The 18236-nt window shown below is 42.5% G+C and overlaps 1 protein-coding gene across 3 annotated transcripts in view; it reads left to right on the forward strand.

Annotated features, from left to right (window-relative positions):
• Positions 1-18236, forward strand: part of LOC122553334 (BRF1 general transcription factor IIIB subunit b) — a 476022-nt gene that overhangs the window by 284918 nt on the left and 172868 nt on the right. For 2 of the 3 annotated variants that reach the window (XM_043696898.2, XM_087989567.1), the window contains one exon: positions 4454-4547. In XM_043696898.2, coding sequence (XP_043552833.1) covers positions 4454-4547 — 94 coding nt within the window. Of the gene's footprint in view, positions 1-3983; positions 4101-4453; positions 4548-18236 lie in introns of those variants that run through there. The other variant, XM_087989568.1, reaches the window with a different exon arrangement.

Raw genomic sequence — 18236 nt, forward strand, 5'->3', positions numbered from 1 at the left:
GGGCCATAGATTTAAGATAGGGGTGAATGATTTAAATGAGATGTGAGCAAAGCTTTTTCACCTAGAGGCTGGTGGGAAAATGGAACTCACTGCTTGTAAGGGTGGTATAGGCAGGAACCCTCCTAACATTTAACAGCGGTTTAGATGTACACTTGCAGTGCCAAGGTATGCAAGGCTATAGGCCAAGTGCTGAAAAATGGAATTAGAAAATTTAGGTAGTTGGTTTTTGACTGGCATGGACACAATGGGCTGAGGGGCTTTTTTCAGACTGTTTACCAGCAAGGGACAGAAGAGTAGTTGTGTATTGTTGGATTTAGAAGCTGAGTTGGGGGAGTGAGGAATGAGGGTGACAAGGTCTTTTGGTAGTGGTGATGGTTTGGAGGTAAGGATATGCTCTTGATGGACCACGTAGAGGAGGTATTCTGAACATGACCCACGCAGTGAAAGCTGCTGTGCTGCTCCCAACATCCCCCCCCCACAGCTTTCCTCACCACTTTTTATAGTGGTGGAGGCACTTGAGGCAATCAGTTAGCTAAGTGAGGGCCTCAAAAGGCACAAAGGTGGGCAGGCTGCCTGATGCATAGCCTGCCCTTTGTAATGTGGAAGACAGATCAGGGGTGCGTGCAAAGGTGGTGGGCTGGGCACTGTTTTATTTAAGAAAACCTCTGTCACCTCAAATACTGGCAGAATACCAGTAAGATTCCTTCCTTTTCAAGAAGCAAGTACAAGGGGAAAGATGCCTTGGTAATTAATAAGTTTTATAAATTGCCTCTAGGCCTGGCAAGTTGAAACACACCTCAGTTTCACAGGCTGATATTTCCACAGTTTGCTGCCTCCTCTCAACCTGAATAGCTCACCAAACTGGCAGTCTTCCATCCTACAGGGTAGCTTTTGCAGGGAATAGCAATGACTGCATTAAAGGTTAGGCTGGGGTGCATTGTTCTCTTGATCACAGACTGTTTTCAAAAATTCCATAAACTATATTCAAGTGGCAAGAAAAAGAAATCTAAATACTCCGTTAAAAACCCGAATCAAGGAATTTTGATGGAAAGTTCGGAAACAGCAATTTTAGAAAAATATTTTTGTCAAGAGCTTGGGACTCTGCATTCGCTCCTTCCGCCAACTGAACACAACAGTCTTCAACCCACTCCTCCCCACGCCCCCCCACCACCACCACCACCTTGCTGGAATTGCTGATTGGATTGACTGATGCAATGCATGTTTACCTCTCATCCCTTCCCAACATATCCAAAGGAGCATGGGAGTTGGGAGAAATTGTTGTCCTTGGACTTTGGTTATTCACCTCCTAACGGTGATATTTCAAATTAAGTCTCCTGTTCACTCTGGCTGTCTTTGTGCCAGCTCTCTGCCACAGCCTTTTTTAGCTGTGGTGATCTGAGATTGTGGACACTAAATTTGTCCTCAGTGTGAATGGGCATTTTATTATATAGCCTATGCTGTTCAGAAATGGAGTTGGCTTTGATTCTGGGATGAAGAAGTGGCAGGGAGGGAAGAGCAGAGACCTGCTAAGAGATTGTTCTATATTCCAGTGGGCTTATGCAAGTGCACAGCCTCTAACACCTGAAGTCTGATCACACGTGCAGTCTGCCTGACCATAGAGCAGCTCCATTGAGCCCATCAAATCCATTCTGCCATTCAATGAGCTCATGGATGATCTGATAATCCTAAATCCATTCTCAACCCTTTACTTGATAAAATTCTGCCTGCCCCTCCCTTGAATAGTTTTGACAGCGCTCTGATAAAAAGAAATTCCGCAGATTAACTACTGTTTGAGAGGAGAACATCCTCCTCATCACTGTCTTAAATATGGCACCCCTCACTCTGAGATTATGCCCTCTGGTCCTAGACTTCCCACAACTGGAAACGGCCTTTCCTCGTCTACCTTGTTAAGTCCTCAAAAAATTTTGTTTATTTTAATAAGATCCCCTTTTAAATTCCTTTGAGTACAGGCCCGACCTGCTCAGCCTCCCCCAAAGCAACAATCCCTCCATCCCAGTATCAGCCTGCTGCACCTTCTCTGGACTGCTTGTAAACCCGAAACGTTGATTTTCCTGCTCCTCTGATGCTGCCTGACCTGCTGTGCTTTTCCAGCAACAAATTCTCAACTCTGATCTCCAGCATCTGCAGACCTCACTGTCTCCTGCCTGTAAAACCAGTATATCTTTCCTTCGAAAAGGAGCACAAAACTATTAACAGTGTTCCAGCTGCTTGTCTGATGCATCAGTAAGGTGCTCAGTCATGATATCTCATATGATTTGAACAGCGCTGAAATGTCTAAGGAATCACACAGAAGGAGTTAGTTTTGTAACCAAAGCAGTTGTATGGACTAAATAGTTTTAGCAAATCTGCATGGACTGAAATTTAGTATAAACCACTTCCGTCAATCAGGCCCCTTTTTCATAACATCATAGAATCCCTACAGTGCAGAAACAGGCCATTTGGTTCAATTGTAAATGTTAGAAGCTGTGTCAGGGAGATTCCAGATTTCCTGTGGACTCAGCACTGCTCACTTTAAGGACCTTGTGGCTGATCTCCAGAAGCTGAGTGGAAAAGCACCATGCTGCCAGGGTAGAAATCTCTCATTTACGGGGATTGCCCTAAATTTGCTTGGCATCAACAGTGCAGTTGGAAATTGCACGTCATAAAGTCATACAGTCCTATAGCACAGAGACAGGCCCTTTAATCCAAACTGGTCCATGCCGACCAAAATGCCTATCCATGCTAACCCCATATCCTTCTAGTCCTTTCCTATCCATATATTTGTTCAAATGTCTTTTAAATGTTGTTAATGTACCAACCTCAACCACTTCCACTGGCAGCTCATTCCATATGCGTACCACCCTCTGTGTAAAAAAAAAAAAGTTGCCCCTCAGGTTCCCTTTTGTTCTTTCCCCTCTAACCTTAAACTGATGCTCTCTAGTCCTCCAATCCCCAACCCTGGGAAAAGACTGAGTGCATTCACCCTATCCATGTCTCTCATGATCTTATACACCTCTATAAGGTCCCCCCTCAGTCTCCTACACTCTATAAAGAAAAAAGTCGAGCTTGTCCAACCTCTCCCTATAACTCAGACCATTGAGTCCAGGCAACATCCTTGTAAGTTTCTTCTGCACTTTTTCCAGTTTAATACTATAGCATGCATGTCAACATTTTTGTGTTTTCCATATGTTCAGGAGCACGGGGTAGATGAGTATACAGTTTGGAGTCAAGGGAGGCTTTCTGAGGAGAGTCCAGTGGGTCTAAAGTACCTACCCTGTAGGGAGTTGAGATACCTTGCTGTTCAGATTCTGGGCTTTCATCACCTCTGTTACATGACCATGCGAGAGAACTGTTCTGTCCACAAGGAAAAAAGTTCCATTGCTCCAGTTACCTGGCTTGTTGCCTGAGTCAGCTTTGATCAGTCTGACCTCTCAGCTAAAAGTACTTGTACCCGATGGAGAAGTGTGCACATGATGCCTTCCTCTGACAATGAAATGGCCCCCCAATGCACACTCAAGAGGACTAGCTGGAGGAGACACTGGAAGGTGACAAACACCTGTTGAAATATATCCCAGCCATACCTAACACCACTGGGAGAAGAGAACAATTGGGTAAAGGCAGTAAGGCTTTGCAGTGATGGTGCAATACCTTGGAGTCATGGGTTGCAGGGGTGTTACCTTGGCCCACAGGTGGTCATTATGCCTTTGATTTTGACGGGCCTGTGATGAAGAGGGAGAGTGCACTTCTAGTTCAGCAGGATAAGTAAGAATTCTCTATTTAGACTACAAAGAGTTAAAGTAATTTATTTTGTGTGGTTGCTTGGATATTTGAGTGCTGTTCAAATTGTTTGAGATACCTTGACTGACTACCTTGTTAACGTACCAACTCTCTGCATCCGATATTGCCAAGATTCTAGTTTATGTTCACAAATTTCAACCTGTGAAGTATCTAACGTGGCTCATGCTGTCTCAGCAGAGATCTGGCCTTCGTCCTGTGTGAAGGAGAAACCCTGACATGGAGAACGGTTCATCACTGCTCACTGATGAACAATTCTCTTATCAACTTGAGTGGAATGGCAGAGCCCTGACAACATGCTAAAGGTTCTCTAAGTCTGTCTCTCCCGAAGGATAAATGTATATTGCCAGTAGAAAGATATTTTTAAACTAAGTCGCAGATTAGGAGGCATATGTACCCAGAGCTGTGAGCTCCCACCTATTTGGAGTAAGACTCACTCAGTTTGGTTTATATTTTAATGTTATTTGATCTTTTTTATAAAATAAAACATAATCTCCATTTGAAGATGCCTGCAGTTGGTCTCCTTGGATTGTGATTCTCTCATGTCTGTGCCTCTGTCTGCCTATATCAGTCTTCCCCTGACTGTGTGCGTGTGTATGTTATGTATATGAGGTTTCCTTTCCAGTCTTTGGGGAATGAATTTGGATGTGTTTTCCAGCTCTCTTGGTTGCTGCTAGAATGCACGATTTCAGGCGAACTGTTAAAGAAGTCATTCGTGTGGTCAAAGTCTGCGAGTCAACTCTCAGGAAAAGGTGAATTTGAATATTTGTGCATTTTCCATCAGTTTGTTTTTGCTATTTAATTTCTTCTTTCTTCTGGGAGTGTTGCCAAGTTCCCTAGGAGTCAGCCATCCTCTGGTATTTCACTCCTCCTTCATGTGTAAAGGCAGCTATGCAATCCTGGAGGGCGTATGGTTAGATATCAATCTTATGGTTAAAGGAGTCAGTATGGGGAAAATGCAGGAATGGGGTAGTGATTGGATGATCAACGATGATTATATTGAATGAAGAAGCTGGCTAGAAGGGCCAAATGGCCTACTCTGCTCATATTTTCTCGAACATTCAAGCCTAATTCATTCTCTCTCTCTCTCTGTGGACACTCATGTGGACACATTGTCATATATGCACCTTCTGACTTACCATCATAGTAAGCTTGTTACACATTGCAGCAGGTGATTGGGTATGGTAGGTTAGCTCACCATTCTCAGCTGAGTGGGAGGTTTAGCTGCTCTTAGTCAAATGTATTGTTGGGTACGTTATCAGAAACGTGATGTCAAGATTTTTTTTCTGATGAAATCCAATGGTGCAATGAGCCAGTCAGATTGGGAAGGTCAGCTTAACCTCTGCCTATGATGAGTGAGCTGATCTCAGCCAGAACAGCAGTGAAAGTACTGCAGTCAAACTCATTGAACTCCATTACGGAGGGGGAAAACTAAGCTGGGATTCTTAATGCTGATCATTAAACAGTGATTGGCCTTGACAGCGTATGTCTGTGGCAGGGTGGGGAGAGATGAGGCTGGCATGTGATGCATTCTTGTCAGTAATATATTGTTGCAGTCCATTCCTGGGTGGATTTTGACGGTGCAGGAGATTTTGATCAAAGCTCAGATTGTAGGCTGCATAATCCACCAGTAAGGAAATGGAGCCAGTGTGTATAAAAGGGAGTTATCACTGAGAAGTGAAGAGGGATTGCATTTATAATAGTTCCTTTTGCAACCTTGGAACATTCCTAATATTTTTGAAGTGCTTTAAAAGGAGAAGCACTGGCAGGTTCTTCCTGATGTGTTGGTTAGCATTTATACCGCATTCAACACCTAAAACATACTACTTAATCATTTAAAGCAGAAACAAAAAAATACTGGCAGAGCTCAGCAGGTCTGACAGCATCTGTGGAGAGAAAAACAGAGTTAACGTTTCAGGTCAATGACATTTAATTGCTTATTGTGAAGGCTGCAGGGTGAAAACTGGCTGTAGTACCTCTGAAGCCAGAGAGATGACAGTTCCGTGTTCAGTCCTTCCAGTATCTATGTTTCTGTAAAGTGAAGGTACTTACTATGGTGCTGAACAGATGCATTTGCCTTTAGGGCAATTCTTAAGCATCCTTTCTGACATCAGTAATTTTGTTTTTTAAGTAGTCTCCAATATTTGATGGGAAATCTCTTCTTTCCCTCTGCATGTTAGGAGAGGAGCTATGAAGCATGCTGCCAAATGTCTTTACAATAGTCCCTGTGAAAAGTTGCAGCTGGTTAAAACCTGTCAGATGTACATGAGGCAGAAAGAGTTTGTGTGTGATTGAAAGCTCAACTTCTAACCATATAATGCATTTCCTTTCCATACCAATGTATTTTATTGTGTTTATTTTCCTTTGATCTGTCCTAACCCTCTTGGTGGTTTGGACTCTTGCTGGGATGCGGTTGTACTGATGCTTCCCCAAAGGCAAAGGCTCCTCCATTAGCCCATTCCAAAGCATTAAACAATGACAGTCCAGCTGGATTCTCAATGATGCTGACTGGGAGATAAACATCAGCTAGAATGATGGACAGAGCTCCCCTGCTCCCTTAGTAATATATTATAACATTTTGGTAGAGCCCAAGGTCATGAAAGGACCTATATAAATGTACCTACCTCCCTCAGTTCCTCTGTATATAGTCACTAACTTTACTTGTAATTAGATCATTCCCCTAGCCATGCAATTTTGTGCCCAAGGTTAATGCTCCAGTCTGCTCTCTTGGAAGAGAATCTTCAAGCCTCGCTGAATAATTCAAGGAGGCATTCTGAAGAACTGGTTTCATCGTAAACCTCAAGAAGACTCAACTCCTTTACCAACCTGTCCCAGATCAAACTCCACTCCGTCCCTTCATTATGATCAATGGAGAAATCCTCCTAACATTTTCTCTATCTGGGAAGCTACCTCACATCTAAGGCTGACATCAATGTGCAAATTCAACATAAGACCACAAGAAATAGGAACAGGAGTAGGCTGTTCAGTCCCTTGAACCTGCTTCTCCATTCAATAGGATCATGGCTATTCCTCATGGCCCTGCCCTTTCCTCATGGCCCTGATTCTCTGGCTGATCAAGAATCTATCGATGTCAGCCTGATATATGCAGAAAGGTTATGTCCCCCACAACTCTCTGTGGAAAGAGTTCCAAAGAGTTCTCAACCCTCTGAGAGAAGAAATTCTTCCTCATCTCAGCCTTAAATTGGTGCCCCTTTCTTCTGAGACTGTGCTGTCTGGTCCTAGACTCTCCCATGAGGGGGAACATCCTCTCAGCATTGACCCTGTCAAGCCCCTTAAGAATCTGACATGCTTCTAATAAGATTACCTCTCATTCTTTTAAATCTCAATGGGTAGAGACCCAACCTGTTTCATCTTTGCTCATAAGACAATTTCTCCATACCAGGGATTATGCTAGTGAACCTTTACTATCCTGCCTCCAGTGAAATGATTTATTTTCCTTTAAATAGGGAGATCAGTTCTCCAGATGTAGTCTCTCTAGCACCTTGTACAGTCGCAGTACTCTTATGTTCCAATCCCTTGAAACAAGGGCCGCCCGAAACGTCGAATCTTCTGTTCCCTAGATGCTGCCTGACCTGCTGTGCTGTTCCAGCAATAAAGTTTCAGCTTTGATCTCCAGCGTCTGCAGACCTCACTTTCTCCCCACCATTGTATTTGCCTTCCTGATTATCTGCTGCACCTATGTGCATTGTATCCAGTCTGTGAGCACAACTTTCGGGCGCCGAAGAATAAGAGTCTTCGATGACCATGACATCTGTGCTGGTACCAACGTCATTGTGTATTAGACCATCACCCCTTCCAGGAGAAAGTGAGGACTGCAGATGCTGGGGGACCAGAGCTTAAAATTGTGTTGCCAGAAAAGCTTATGCCCGAAACGTCGATTCTCCTTCTCCTTTGATGCTGCCTGGCCTGCTGCGCTTTTCCAGCAACACATTTTTAAGCATCACCCCTTCCAGCTCATCAAAATGGCTCCGAAACTTGGACTATGTATAGATGCAACCTCAAACCTTTGAGAAGTACCATCGATGCTGTTTGAGACGGTTTCTCTACATCATCTGGGAGGACATGCATACGAAAATCAGTGTCCATGAAGCAGCTAGCAACACCAGCATTGAGGCCATGGTCACCTGAAACCAACTCCACTGGGCCAGCCACGTCATTGGTTTGCCTGAGTTCTAACTTTCATAGCAAATCTTCACTCAGCTCAAGGAAAGCACTTGAATGGGACAAAGGAAGCATTTCAAAGATTCCCTGAACTCTTTCCTTAAGAAATGCAATGCATATATCAATGCATTGGACACTCCTGTTCAGAGGAAACCAACTTGGAGGAAACTCCGGTATGAGGGTGCAATTCTTTGAGAACATACATTGGCAAGAAAAAATCAGAAAAGAACCGGAAAATGGAATGCCAATGACCTCAGGACTGAGGACCAATGTCACCTCCAGAAACTCCTCCCAAATCTGTTGTGGTAGATGTGGCTCTAGGATCAGGTTCATTTAGCTACAGAAGGAATGATGGAACCCATGATCTGTGACACAGAATTTCCTATGTTGACAATGATAGTTGATGGCGAGTGATTGTCAATGATGATTGAAACACTTTTGGAGCAAGAACCTTCTACAAAGTTCAGTCCTTTACCTAATGTCCACCTGCATGCAGAGACCATATGGCAATGGTGAGAATTGTCAGTAAAGCCATTTGAAACCTCTCATGTCCCAAAGTGGTTCACCATCATTGAGGTATGTTTTGAAATGTAGTCACCGAAGTAGTGAGGGAACACAGCATGCTTCCACAAACAGCACCGAGCCATTGAGTCATATAGCACAGAGACAGATACTTTTGTCCAACTCATTCATATTGACCAGGTTTCCCAGTCCCATTTGCCTGCAATTGGCCACTATCCTTCTAAACATTTACTATTTATGTACCTTTCTAAATGTCTTTTCAGTGTTACAACTGTACCTGCCTCTATCATTTCCTTAGCAGTTCATTCCATGTACAAAGTACCCCCTGTGTGAAAAGATTGTCCCTTAGGTCCTTTTTAAATATTTCCCCTCTCACTTTAAACCTATGGCCTCTAGTTATGGACATTTCTACCGTAGCGAAAAGACCTTGGCTATTCGCTTTATCTATACCTGTCATGATTTTATAAACTTCAATAAGATCACCCCTCAACTTCCTATTCTTCAGAGAAAAATGTCCCAACCTATCAGCTTCTCCTCATAACTAAAACCCTCCAGGTCCAGTCACATCTTTGTAAATCTTTTCTGCACCCTTTCCAGTTTAATAACATCCTTCTGACAGCAGGACGACCAGAACTATACATAGTGTTTCAAAAGTGACCTCACCAATGGCCTATACAGCTGCAAAATGATGTCCCAATATCTATATGCCACCTTCACCACTGCCCACCTGTGATGCCATTTTTAAGAAACTATGTTTGTGCATCCCATGTCTGTTTTTTTTTGGTAACATTATCCAGGGCCCCACCATTAATTGTACAAGTCCTGCTCTAGTTTGCCTTACAATCTCACATTTATCTACATTAGATTCTATGTGCCCTCCTCAGCCCATTGACTCAGCTAATCAAGATCTCTCTGTATTCTTGGGTAGTCTTCTTCACTGTCCACCACATGATCAATTTTGGTATCATCCACAGACTTACTAATCATATATTTTAGTTATATAATCTGTGTTTAACGATGTGAACTGAAGGATAAGCATCAATCAGGATATTGTTCTCTGGTCTTCTTTGACATGTTTTTATAATTGTTATTTATGTACTTTGCCTTTAATGGAGTCGTGGGCTGTTATGTATACAGTATTGTGATTCTGCCTGACTGTTGATCTTCAGTGGATTTGCACACATACACAGAAGTTGGTTTGCTGTAATGTCTGCTTCATAGTTTATAATATATTTTTAACAAACTAATCCATGGAGTTGATCAACAAGCGATTCTCACATTAGTCATAACAGTCTATTAATCAATGTTTATCTGAGAGGGCAGGCAGGATCTTCCCTCAAGGTCTCATTTGAAAGATCGCATGCTCAAAAACATCAACGAGCATGAGTAGGGGGAGGACCTTCCCCTGGTTCCTGGAGGTATTTCCTTTATTTGTTGTTTGGATCAGGGTATTGCTGGCAGGGCCAGTATTTATCTCCCATCCCTATCTGCATATGAGGTGGTGGTGGTGAACCACTGTCTTGACCAAGGTGCAAGTATTGGTTTGGAACAACTGAGGCACCACCAGGATATTTCAAAAGTAATTAAGAGTCAGTTACATCGCTGAAGTGTGGGAGTCATGTATAAGCTAGACCAGGTGAGACTGTTAGATTCCTTTCTCTATTAAAATTCATGAACCTGTTGAGTCTTCAATAGCCCAATAGGTTCATGGTCATGATTATTGATGCTAGTTTTTTAATTTTAAATTTGCTTAATTAATTGAATTTAAATTTCTCAGCTGCAGCAGTGGGATTTTAACTATGTCTCTGGGACAGTCATGTAGGTTTCTGAATTACTCATCCAGTAACATAATCATTATGCTGCTGTTCCCCATTCTTAAGAGCTCATGTTGTGGCATAAATTCCCCTCAGTAGAGCCCTGATCTGTTTTTTGTCTGCTTATTTTTAGACAGTAGAATTTTTAGCAAGGACTGCTATTTCTTTATCCCTAGATGTCCTAAGAAGGTAATGACCTTATTATTTAATGGTAGTAGTTATGGATACATGAATCACACAACGTTAGTATGCAGGTACATCAAGTCATGAGGAAGGCAAATGGAATGCTGTTGTCTAATACAAACAGTTTGAAGTATAATAGGGCCTTGATTAAACTACATCTGGAATACAGTTTTAGTCTAAGTCAGATAGCAAACTTCAGTCTAACTCATTGTGCCAACCGGACATCCCAATCTGACCTAATCCCATTTTCCACCATTTGGCCCATATCCCTTTCAACCTTTCTATTCACGTGTCCATCCAGCTGCCTTTTAAATGTTGTAAGTACCTGCTCTGGTATTTCCTCTGGCAAGTCTTTCCATATGTGCACCACCCTCTGCATGAAAAGAGTTAGCCCTCAGGTCCTTTTTTTAAATCTTTCCACTCTTACTTTAAACCTATGTCCTCCTGATTTGGACTCCCCTGCCCTGGGGGTATTCACCCTATCCATTCCCCTCATGCTTTTATAAGCCTGTTTAGGGACACCCCATAGCCTTCGACGCTCCAGGGAAAAAAAAGCCCCAGCCTCTTCCTATAACTCAAGTCCTTCAGTTCTGGCAACAGCCATTTCTGTATCTTTTTAACACCCTTCTGAGAGAAGGGTGACTGCATTTGTACGCAGTATTCAAAAGGTGGCCTCACCAATATCCTGTACAACCGCAACATGACTTCCCAATTCCTACACTCAATGTTCCCACCAATGAGGTGAAGCATGCCAAAGCTGCCTTCACCATCCTTTCTACCTGCAACTCCACTTTCAAGGAACTATGTACCTACACCCCAGGTCTCTTTGTTTGCAGCACTCCCCAGTGTACAAGTCCTGCCCTGATTTGCCTTACCAAAATGCAACATCTCACATGTATCTAAACTAAACTCCATTTGGCATTCCTTGGTTCATTGGCCCAGCTAATTAAGGTCCTGTTGTACTCTGAGATAACCTTCTTTGCTGTCCATATAAACCTCCTATTTTGGAGTCGTCTACAAATTTACCAACCAAATCATTCATATAAATGATGAAAAGCAGTGGATTCAGCACTGATCCATGTGGCACACCACTGGTCACAAGCCTCCAGTTCGAAAAGCAACCCTCTACCAACAACCTTCAAGTCAATTTTGCATCCAATTAGCTAGCTCCTCTGGATCCCATGGATCTAACTTTACTAACTAGTCTACCATGTGGAACCTTGTTGAACATTTGGCTGAAGTCCATGTAAATAATGTTCACTGTTCTGCCTTCATCAGTCTTCTTTGTCACCTCTTCAAAAAATCCGTCAAGTTAGAGAGAGACAACTTCCAATGCACGCAGCCATTTTGACTATCCATAATCAGTCCTTATCTTTTCAAAGGCACGTAAATCAGGTCCCTCAAAATCCCCTCCAACACCTTCCCCACTATTGACATAAGGCTCACAGGTCTATAGTTCCTAGGCTTCTCCTTGCAGCCTTTTTTAAATAATGGCACCACATTAACCACCCTCCAGTCTTCCAGCACCGCACCCATGGCTATTGATACAAATGTCAAAGCGAGGAGTCCAGTAATCTCTTCCCTAGCTTCCCACAGAGTTCTAGGAAACACCTGATCAGGACCCAGGGGTTTATCTACCTTTGTGTTTTAAGATCCCCAGCACCTCCTCTTAGAGCCATAGAGATGTATAGCACAACCAGCCCCTCAGTCCAACTCGTCCATGCCGACCAGATATCCTCAACTAATCTAGTCCCATTTGCCAGCATTTGGCTCATACCCCTCTAAACCGTTCCTATTCATATACCCATCCAGATTCATTTAAATGTTGTGATTGTACTAACCTCCACCACTTCCTCTAGCAGCTCATTCCAGACACGCACCACCCTCTACATTAAAAAACTGCCTCTTAGATCCCTTTCAAATCTTTCCCCTCTCACCTTAAACCTATGCCCTCAAGTTTTGGACTCCCCTATCCTGGGGAAAGGACCTTGACTTTCACCTTATCCACGCCCTTCATGATTAATAAACTTCTATAACGTTCTGTAGTATTGACTGTTTTCAAGATATCACTGTTTATTTCCTCAAATTCCCTAGCTTCATGTCCTTCTCCACAGTAAACACTAATGCAAAATTTTTATTCAGTATCTCACCGATCTCCTGCGGTTCCACGCATAGACTGCCATGTTGATCTTTCAGAGGCATTATTCTTTCCCTAGTTACTCTCTTGAACTCAATGTACTTAGAGAATCTTTTTGGATTCCCCCAACTCTAATTGCAAAAGCTATCTCTTGTCCTTCTTTTGACCTTCTGATTTCCTCTTAAGTATATTACCTTTATAATCCTCTAGGGATTCACTTGATCCCAGCTGTCTACTTGACATATACCTCCTTTTTCTTGACCAAAGCCTCAATTTCTTTTGTCATCCAGCATATGGAAGATATAGAATGTAGGGAAATAGATGGTGACACCTTGAAAAATGAACATATCAGAGGAGGAAGTGCTGGATGTCTTGAAATGCATAAAGGTGGATAAATCCCCAGGACCTGATCAGGTGTACCCTAGAACTCTGTAGGAAGCTAGAGAAGTGATTGGTGGGCCTCATGTTGAGATATTTGTATCATCGATAGTCACAGGTGAGGTGCCAGAAGACTGGAGGTTGGCTAACTTGGTGCCACTGTTTAAGAAGGGTGGTAAGGACAAGCCAGGGAACTATAGACCAGTGAGCCTGACCTCGGTGGTGGTCAAGTTGTTGGAGGGAATCCTGAGGGACAGGATGTACATGTATTTGGAAAGGCAAGGACTGATTAGGGATAGTCAACATGGCTTGGTGCGTGGGAAATCATGTTTCACAAACTTGATTGAGTTTTTTGAAGAAGTAACAAAGAGGACTGATGAGGGCAGAGCAGTAGATGTGATTTATCTGGACTTCAGTAAGGTGTTCGACATGGTTCCCCATGGTAGTCTGGTCAGCAAGGTTAGATCTCACGGAATACAGGGAGGATTGGCCATTTGGATACAGAACTGGCTCAAAGGTAGAAGACAGAGTGTGGTGGTGGAGGGTTATTTTTCAGACTGGAGGCCTGTGACCAGTGGAGTGCCACAAGGATCAGTGCTGGGTCCTCTATTTTTTGTCATTTATATAAATGATTTGTACGCGAACATAAGAGGTACAGTTAGTAAGTTTGCAGATGAGACCAAAATTGGAGGTGTAGTGGACAGCGAAGAAGGTTACCTCAGATTACAGCAGGATCTTGATCAGATGGGCCAATGGGCTGAGAAGTGGCAGATGGAGTTTAATTCAGATAAATGCGAGGTGCTGCATTTTGGGAAAGCAAATCTTAGCAGGACTTATACACTTAATGGTAAGGTTGTAGGGAGTGTTGCTGAACAAAGAGACCTTGGAGTACAGGTTCATAGCTCCTTGAAAGTGGAGTCGCAGGTAGATAGGATAGTGAAGAAGGCGTTTGGTATGCTTTCTTTTATTGGTCAGAGTATTGAGTACAGGAGTTGGGAGGTCATGTTGTGGCTGTACAGGACATTGGTTAGGCCACTGTTGGAATATTGCATGCAATTCTGGTCTCCTTCCTATCAGAAAGATGTTGTGAAACTTGAAAGGGTTCAGGAAAGACTTACAAGGATGTTGCCAGGTTTGAAGGATTTGAGCTACAGGGAGAGGCTGCGCAGGCTGGGGCTGTTTTCCCTGGAGCGTCAGAGGCTGAGGCGTGACCTTATAGGGATTTACAAAATCATGAGGGGCATGGATAGGATAAATAGGCAAAGTCTTTTCCCTGGGGTGGTGGAGTCCAGAACTAGAGGGCATAGGTTTAGGGTGAGAGGGGAAAGATATAAAAGAGACCTAAGGGGCAACTTTTTCATGCAGAGGGTGGTACGTGTATGGAATGAGCTGCCAGAGGAAGTGGTGGAGGCTGGTAGAATTGCAACATTTAAGAGGCATTTGGATGGGTATATGAATAGGAAGGGTGGGCTGGGTGTTGGCAGGTGGGACAAGATTGGGTTGGGATATCTGGTCGGCATAGATGGGTTGGACTGAAGGGTCTGTTTCCATGCTGTACATCTCTATGACTATGACTCTATCAGCCTTGCCCTTCACACGAACAGGAACATACTGCCTCTGAACACATGTTATCTCATTTTTAAAGGCCTCCCAATTCCCAACCATCCCTTTACTTGGGAATAGCCTCCCCAATCAACTTTTGAAAGTTCCTCTATTTTGAAAAAACAATATGATTGCTTTGGAAGCAGATCAGAGGTTTGCTTGCCTAATTCCTGGATCGAAGATTCTTTTATTTGAGTTTAGAAAAACGCGAGGTGACCTTATCAAAACATACAAGTTCCTCAAGGAACGTGATAGGTGGATAATGGTTGGATTTCCCTTTTGGGGACAAGAGTACAACTAGGGGACACAATTTAAGAACAGTTGGTCTCCTATTTAAGGTGGACATGAGAATATTTTCTCAGCTGGTTGTTAGTCTGAGAGTTCTATCCCTCATAAAACAGTGGAGGTGGGGTCATTAAATTTAATTGAGACAGATTTATGTGGGCAATGGAATTGAGGGTTTTTGGGGGTTCAGACAAGGCAGTGGAGCTGAATTCACACAATCAGATCTTCTTGAATGGTAGCAGAGACTCAAAAGGCCAAATGGCCTACTTCTCCTTGGTTTGATGTCCCTAACTGCCTCGGCCGTTTTTAAAGGCAATTGAGCCAAATAACTGAAAGAATCAAATTAGACTTGAAATGTCAACTCTATCTCCACAGATCCTGCCAAACCTGCTTAGTATTTTCTGCACTTTGTGTTAGCTGCCTGTAGGCCCATACTGGTGAACGCAGACGTTTTCCATTCCTAAATGATGTTTGTGAACTGCTCCATTTTCATCAAAATCTGAAAAAATAAGACTTTTTATTTCTATGCATACTTTTCACTGGCTTTTTACTTTCAGAGTTTGAAGTATTTCTAAACTTCCTCAGGAAGATTTGAACGTGCAATCTCTGGCTTCTTAGTCCTGTCTCATAGTCACTTTCCTATCGTGCCTATCTTTCCATCACTCACTATCTTAGAATCATGCATTGGTCTTTGATCTGTTTGTTTGACTCTGTCTATTGTCATCTCTATCTTCTGTGTAATGACAGGTACAATGCATTTATAGTACATAACGGAACATCACATTCCCATATTTTCTCAAAGTAGTGTACAATCAATCTGTTGCCTGTGCTTTTGGTGACAGCTAGCTTCTCAAACAGTGATCATTTCAGGAAGTCATTCAGCTTACCGGGCTGTACCTCCATTCAGATTGACCATGCCTGATACGTATTTCATCTCCATATAGCCACATTTGCTCCATATCCAGTGATACATTTACTAGTCCCAGTCTTGCAAACTCCGGTTGACCTGCAGCATCCAAAGTCTTATGTGGAAAACAATGCTCTTGATTTTCATTTGGAAATAGTCCAGCTCTAACTTTAAGGTGCTGCCTTCTCTTTCTAGATTCAGCCACATGAGGAAATAGTATTTTTGTTTTATTCATGTATTGAGGGCGTCACTGGCCAGGCCAGCATTTATTGCCCATCCCTAATTACCCAGAGAGCTGTGGGTCTGGAGTCACATGTAGGCCAGACCAGGTGAGGATGTAAGGTCAGACCTAAATGATATTAGTGAACCAGATGGGTTTTTCCAACAACCGCCAATGGTTTCATTATCATTATTTGACTCCTAATCTTGAATTTTTATGAATTCAAATTTCACCATCTGCCATGGTTGAATTTGAACCCTGGTCCCCCTGGGTCTCTGGATTAACAATCCAGGTGACAATACGACTAGGCTATCACCTCCCCGTAACCATATCTATTGTATCAACTCCTGCCTGCACTTTTTAAGTGCCTTGTGATGTTGTGAGTTGGTGAAATGCATTACTTAAATACAAGTGTTTGCCTTTGCTTCAACATTCTTAAATTAAAGAATATGAACCAACCTGTCTGAATAATTTCATTCTTTCAGCCATGGTATCATTCTGAGGAACCTGTGTTGCAATTCTCTCAGGCCATGACTTAATTTCTGAGACATGGTCCCAGAGAAATGAGCAGTGTTACTCAAAATGGGGTCTGGCCAAGGCTGTCTGCTTTGTTCTTGAGGAAAAGTCAGCATTCAGCTGAACCTTTTTAATTGCTTCTGATACTTGTTCAGTAGCTTTCAGTAATGTGCGCACATGACCAGCTTAATCCCTTTGCTGCTCCACTAATGTTCTCTCATCGTTAAGAAATTATGATGATTTATCCTTCTCTGATTCAAAGTGAATGCCCTCACACTTGCGCACATTAAACTACATATGTTAGTTTTATTCATTCACTAAGTCTGTGTTGATTTGCCAATTCCTGCCCTTATCTACGCAAGTTCCTGTACCTTCTAACTTACTGTTACATACAAATCTAGATATACAATTTTCTATTTTTCCATCTAAACCATTGATACAAATGGTGAAAAGCTGTGTTCCTAGAATAATTGCTGGGGGAGCATCACTTGCCATATCCATTCAATCCAGATATATTCCCTTTGACTCAATAGTTACTTCCTAGCTCCCAAATAATTTGTGATCCACCTCATAAGTTTTCATCCAAATTCTTGCATTTTCCTCTTGCTTGCTTTTCCTTGAATAGAAACTTATTAAGTGCCTCTTGCAGGTTCATATAGACAGCATCCATTGATTTTCCATTATTCACAAGCCTGTGACCTTCAAAAGAATATATTTATAATAATCAGTCATAATCTTTCATATAAACATGCACAGATTCATATCAACTCTCTCTGACTAACTGTTATTTGCTACTATCACTGTCTCTGGTAGAGTCCAGTAACAGGTACAATTTATACCATACTGACGGGATTTAATGAACAGGGTAACCAACCATCCTGTTTTTATGGTCTTGCCTTGTATATAGAAGAAAGGACATCAGTCAAGGGCTATTAATCCTAATTCTGCCATTCCATGAACTCTCTTCCACTTATTTAACCTTGAGAGAAAAGTTTTGCCCAGAAATATGTTCATAGTGCTTAATATCTTGGAAAATGATCAGACAATAAGTTGATGGTGTGTAGATATCCAGTTTTATTTCAATGTTCCTCATGTGTCAAATGTAGTTGTTTTTGTTCTTCATTGAGGCACTCCAATGCCACTGCTAGCATGTGTCTTGGATTGGCATACTGACTAAATTTGTACATTTTCATGACATTTAAAGCCACACCTGTGCCTCCCTATACTTTGAAAGATCTTCCCAATTAGTTCCTCTACCTGTCGCTTTCCCTATAGCACTGCAAATCTTTTCTTTTGTTTCCTCAGTCTGCATTCCTCCCACTCTAAAATGTCAGTCCTGATGTTACTGCATGCTTGAGATGTGAAGCTGCAGTCTGTTGAGAGAACTGTTCCTTCAAGCCTATTCTATTCAGTCTGTATGTGATTATGGTATCATGGGCTCTTGCAGCCTCTCATCACCTGGGTATCTGTTACCACAAGTGTAGTTAGTTCTTTCAGCTTGCCTTGTTAAACAAGCTATAATTAACATTAATATTGTGGTAGCCTTCAGCTTCCCTTCTCAGTAGGAGGGTGGTGTAACAAATAGTGACACTCCCCCACTCAAGAGCTGTGAACAGGGTTGGGGGATGGGCTGGGAGGATCAGTTATGCTCCTATTCAGCAGTACATAGAGCGAAAACAACAACTTTGACAGCGT

This window comes from Chiloscyllium plagiosum, unplaced genomic scaffold, assembly GCF_037043375.1.
Source record: "Chiloscyllium plagiosum isolate Xiang-an unplaced genomic scaffold, Cpla_swu_hap1 HiC_scaffold_8, whole genome shotgun sequence".
Taxonomy (NCBI): Eukaryota; Metazoa; Chordata; class Chondrichthyes; order Orectolobiformes; family Hemiscylliidae; genus Chiloscyllium; species Chiloscyllium plagiosum.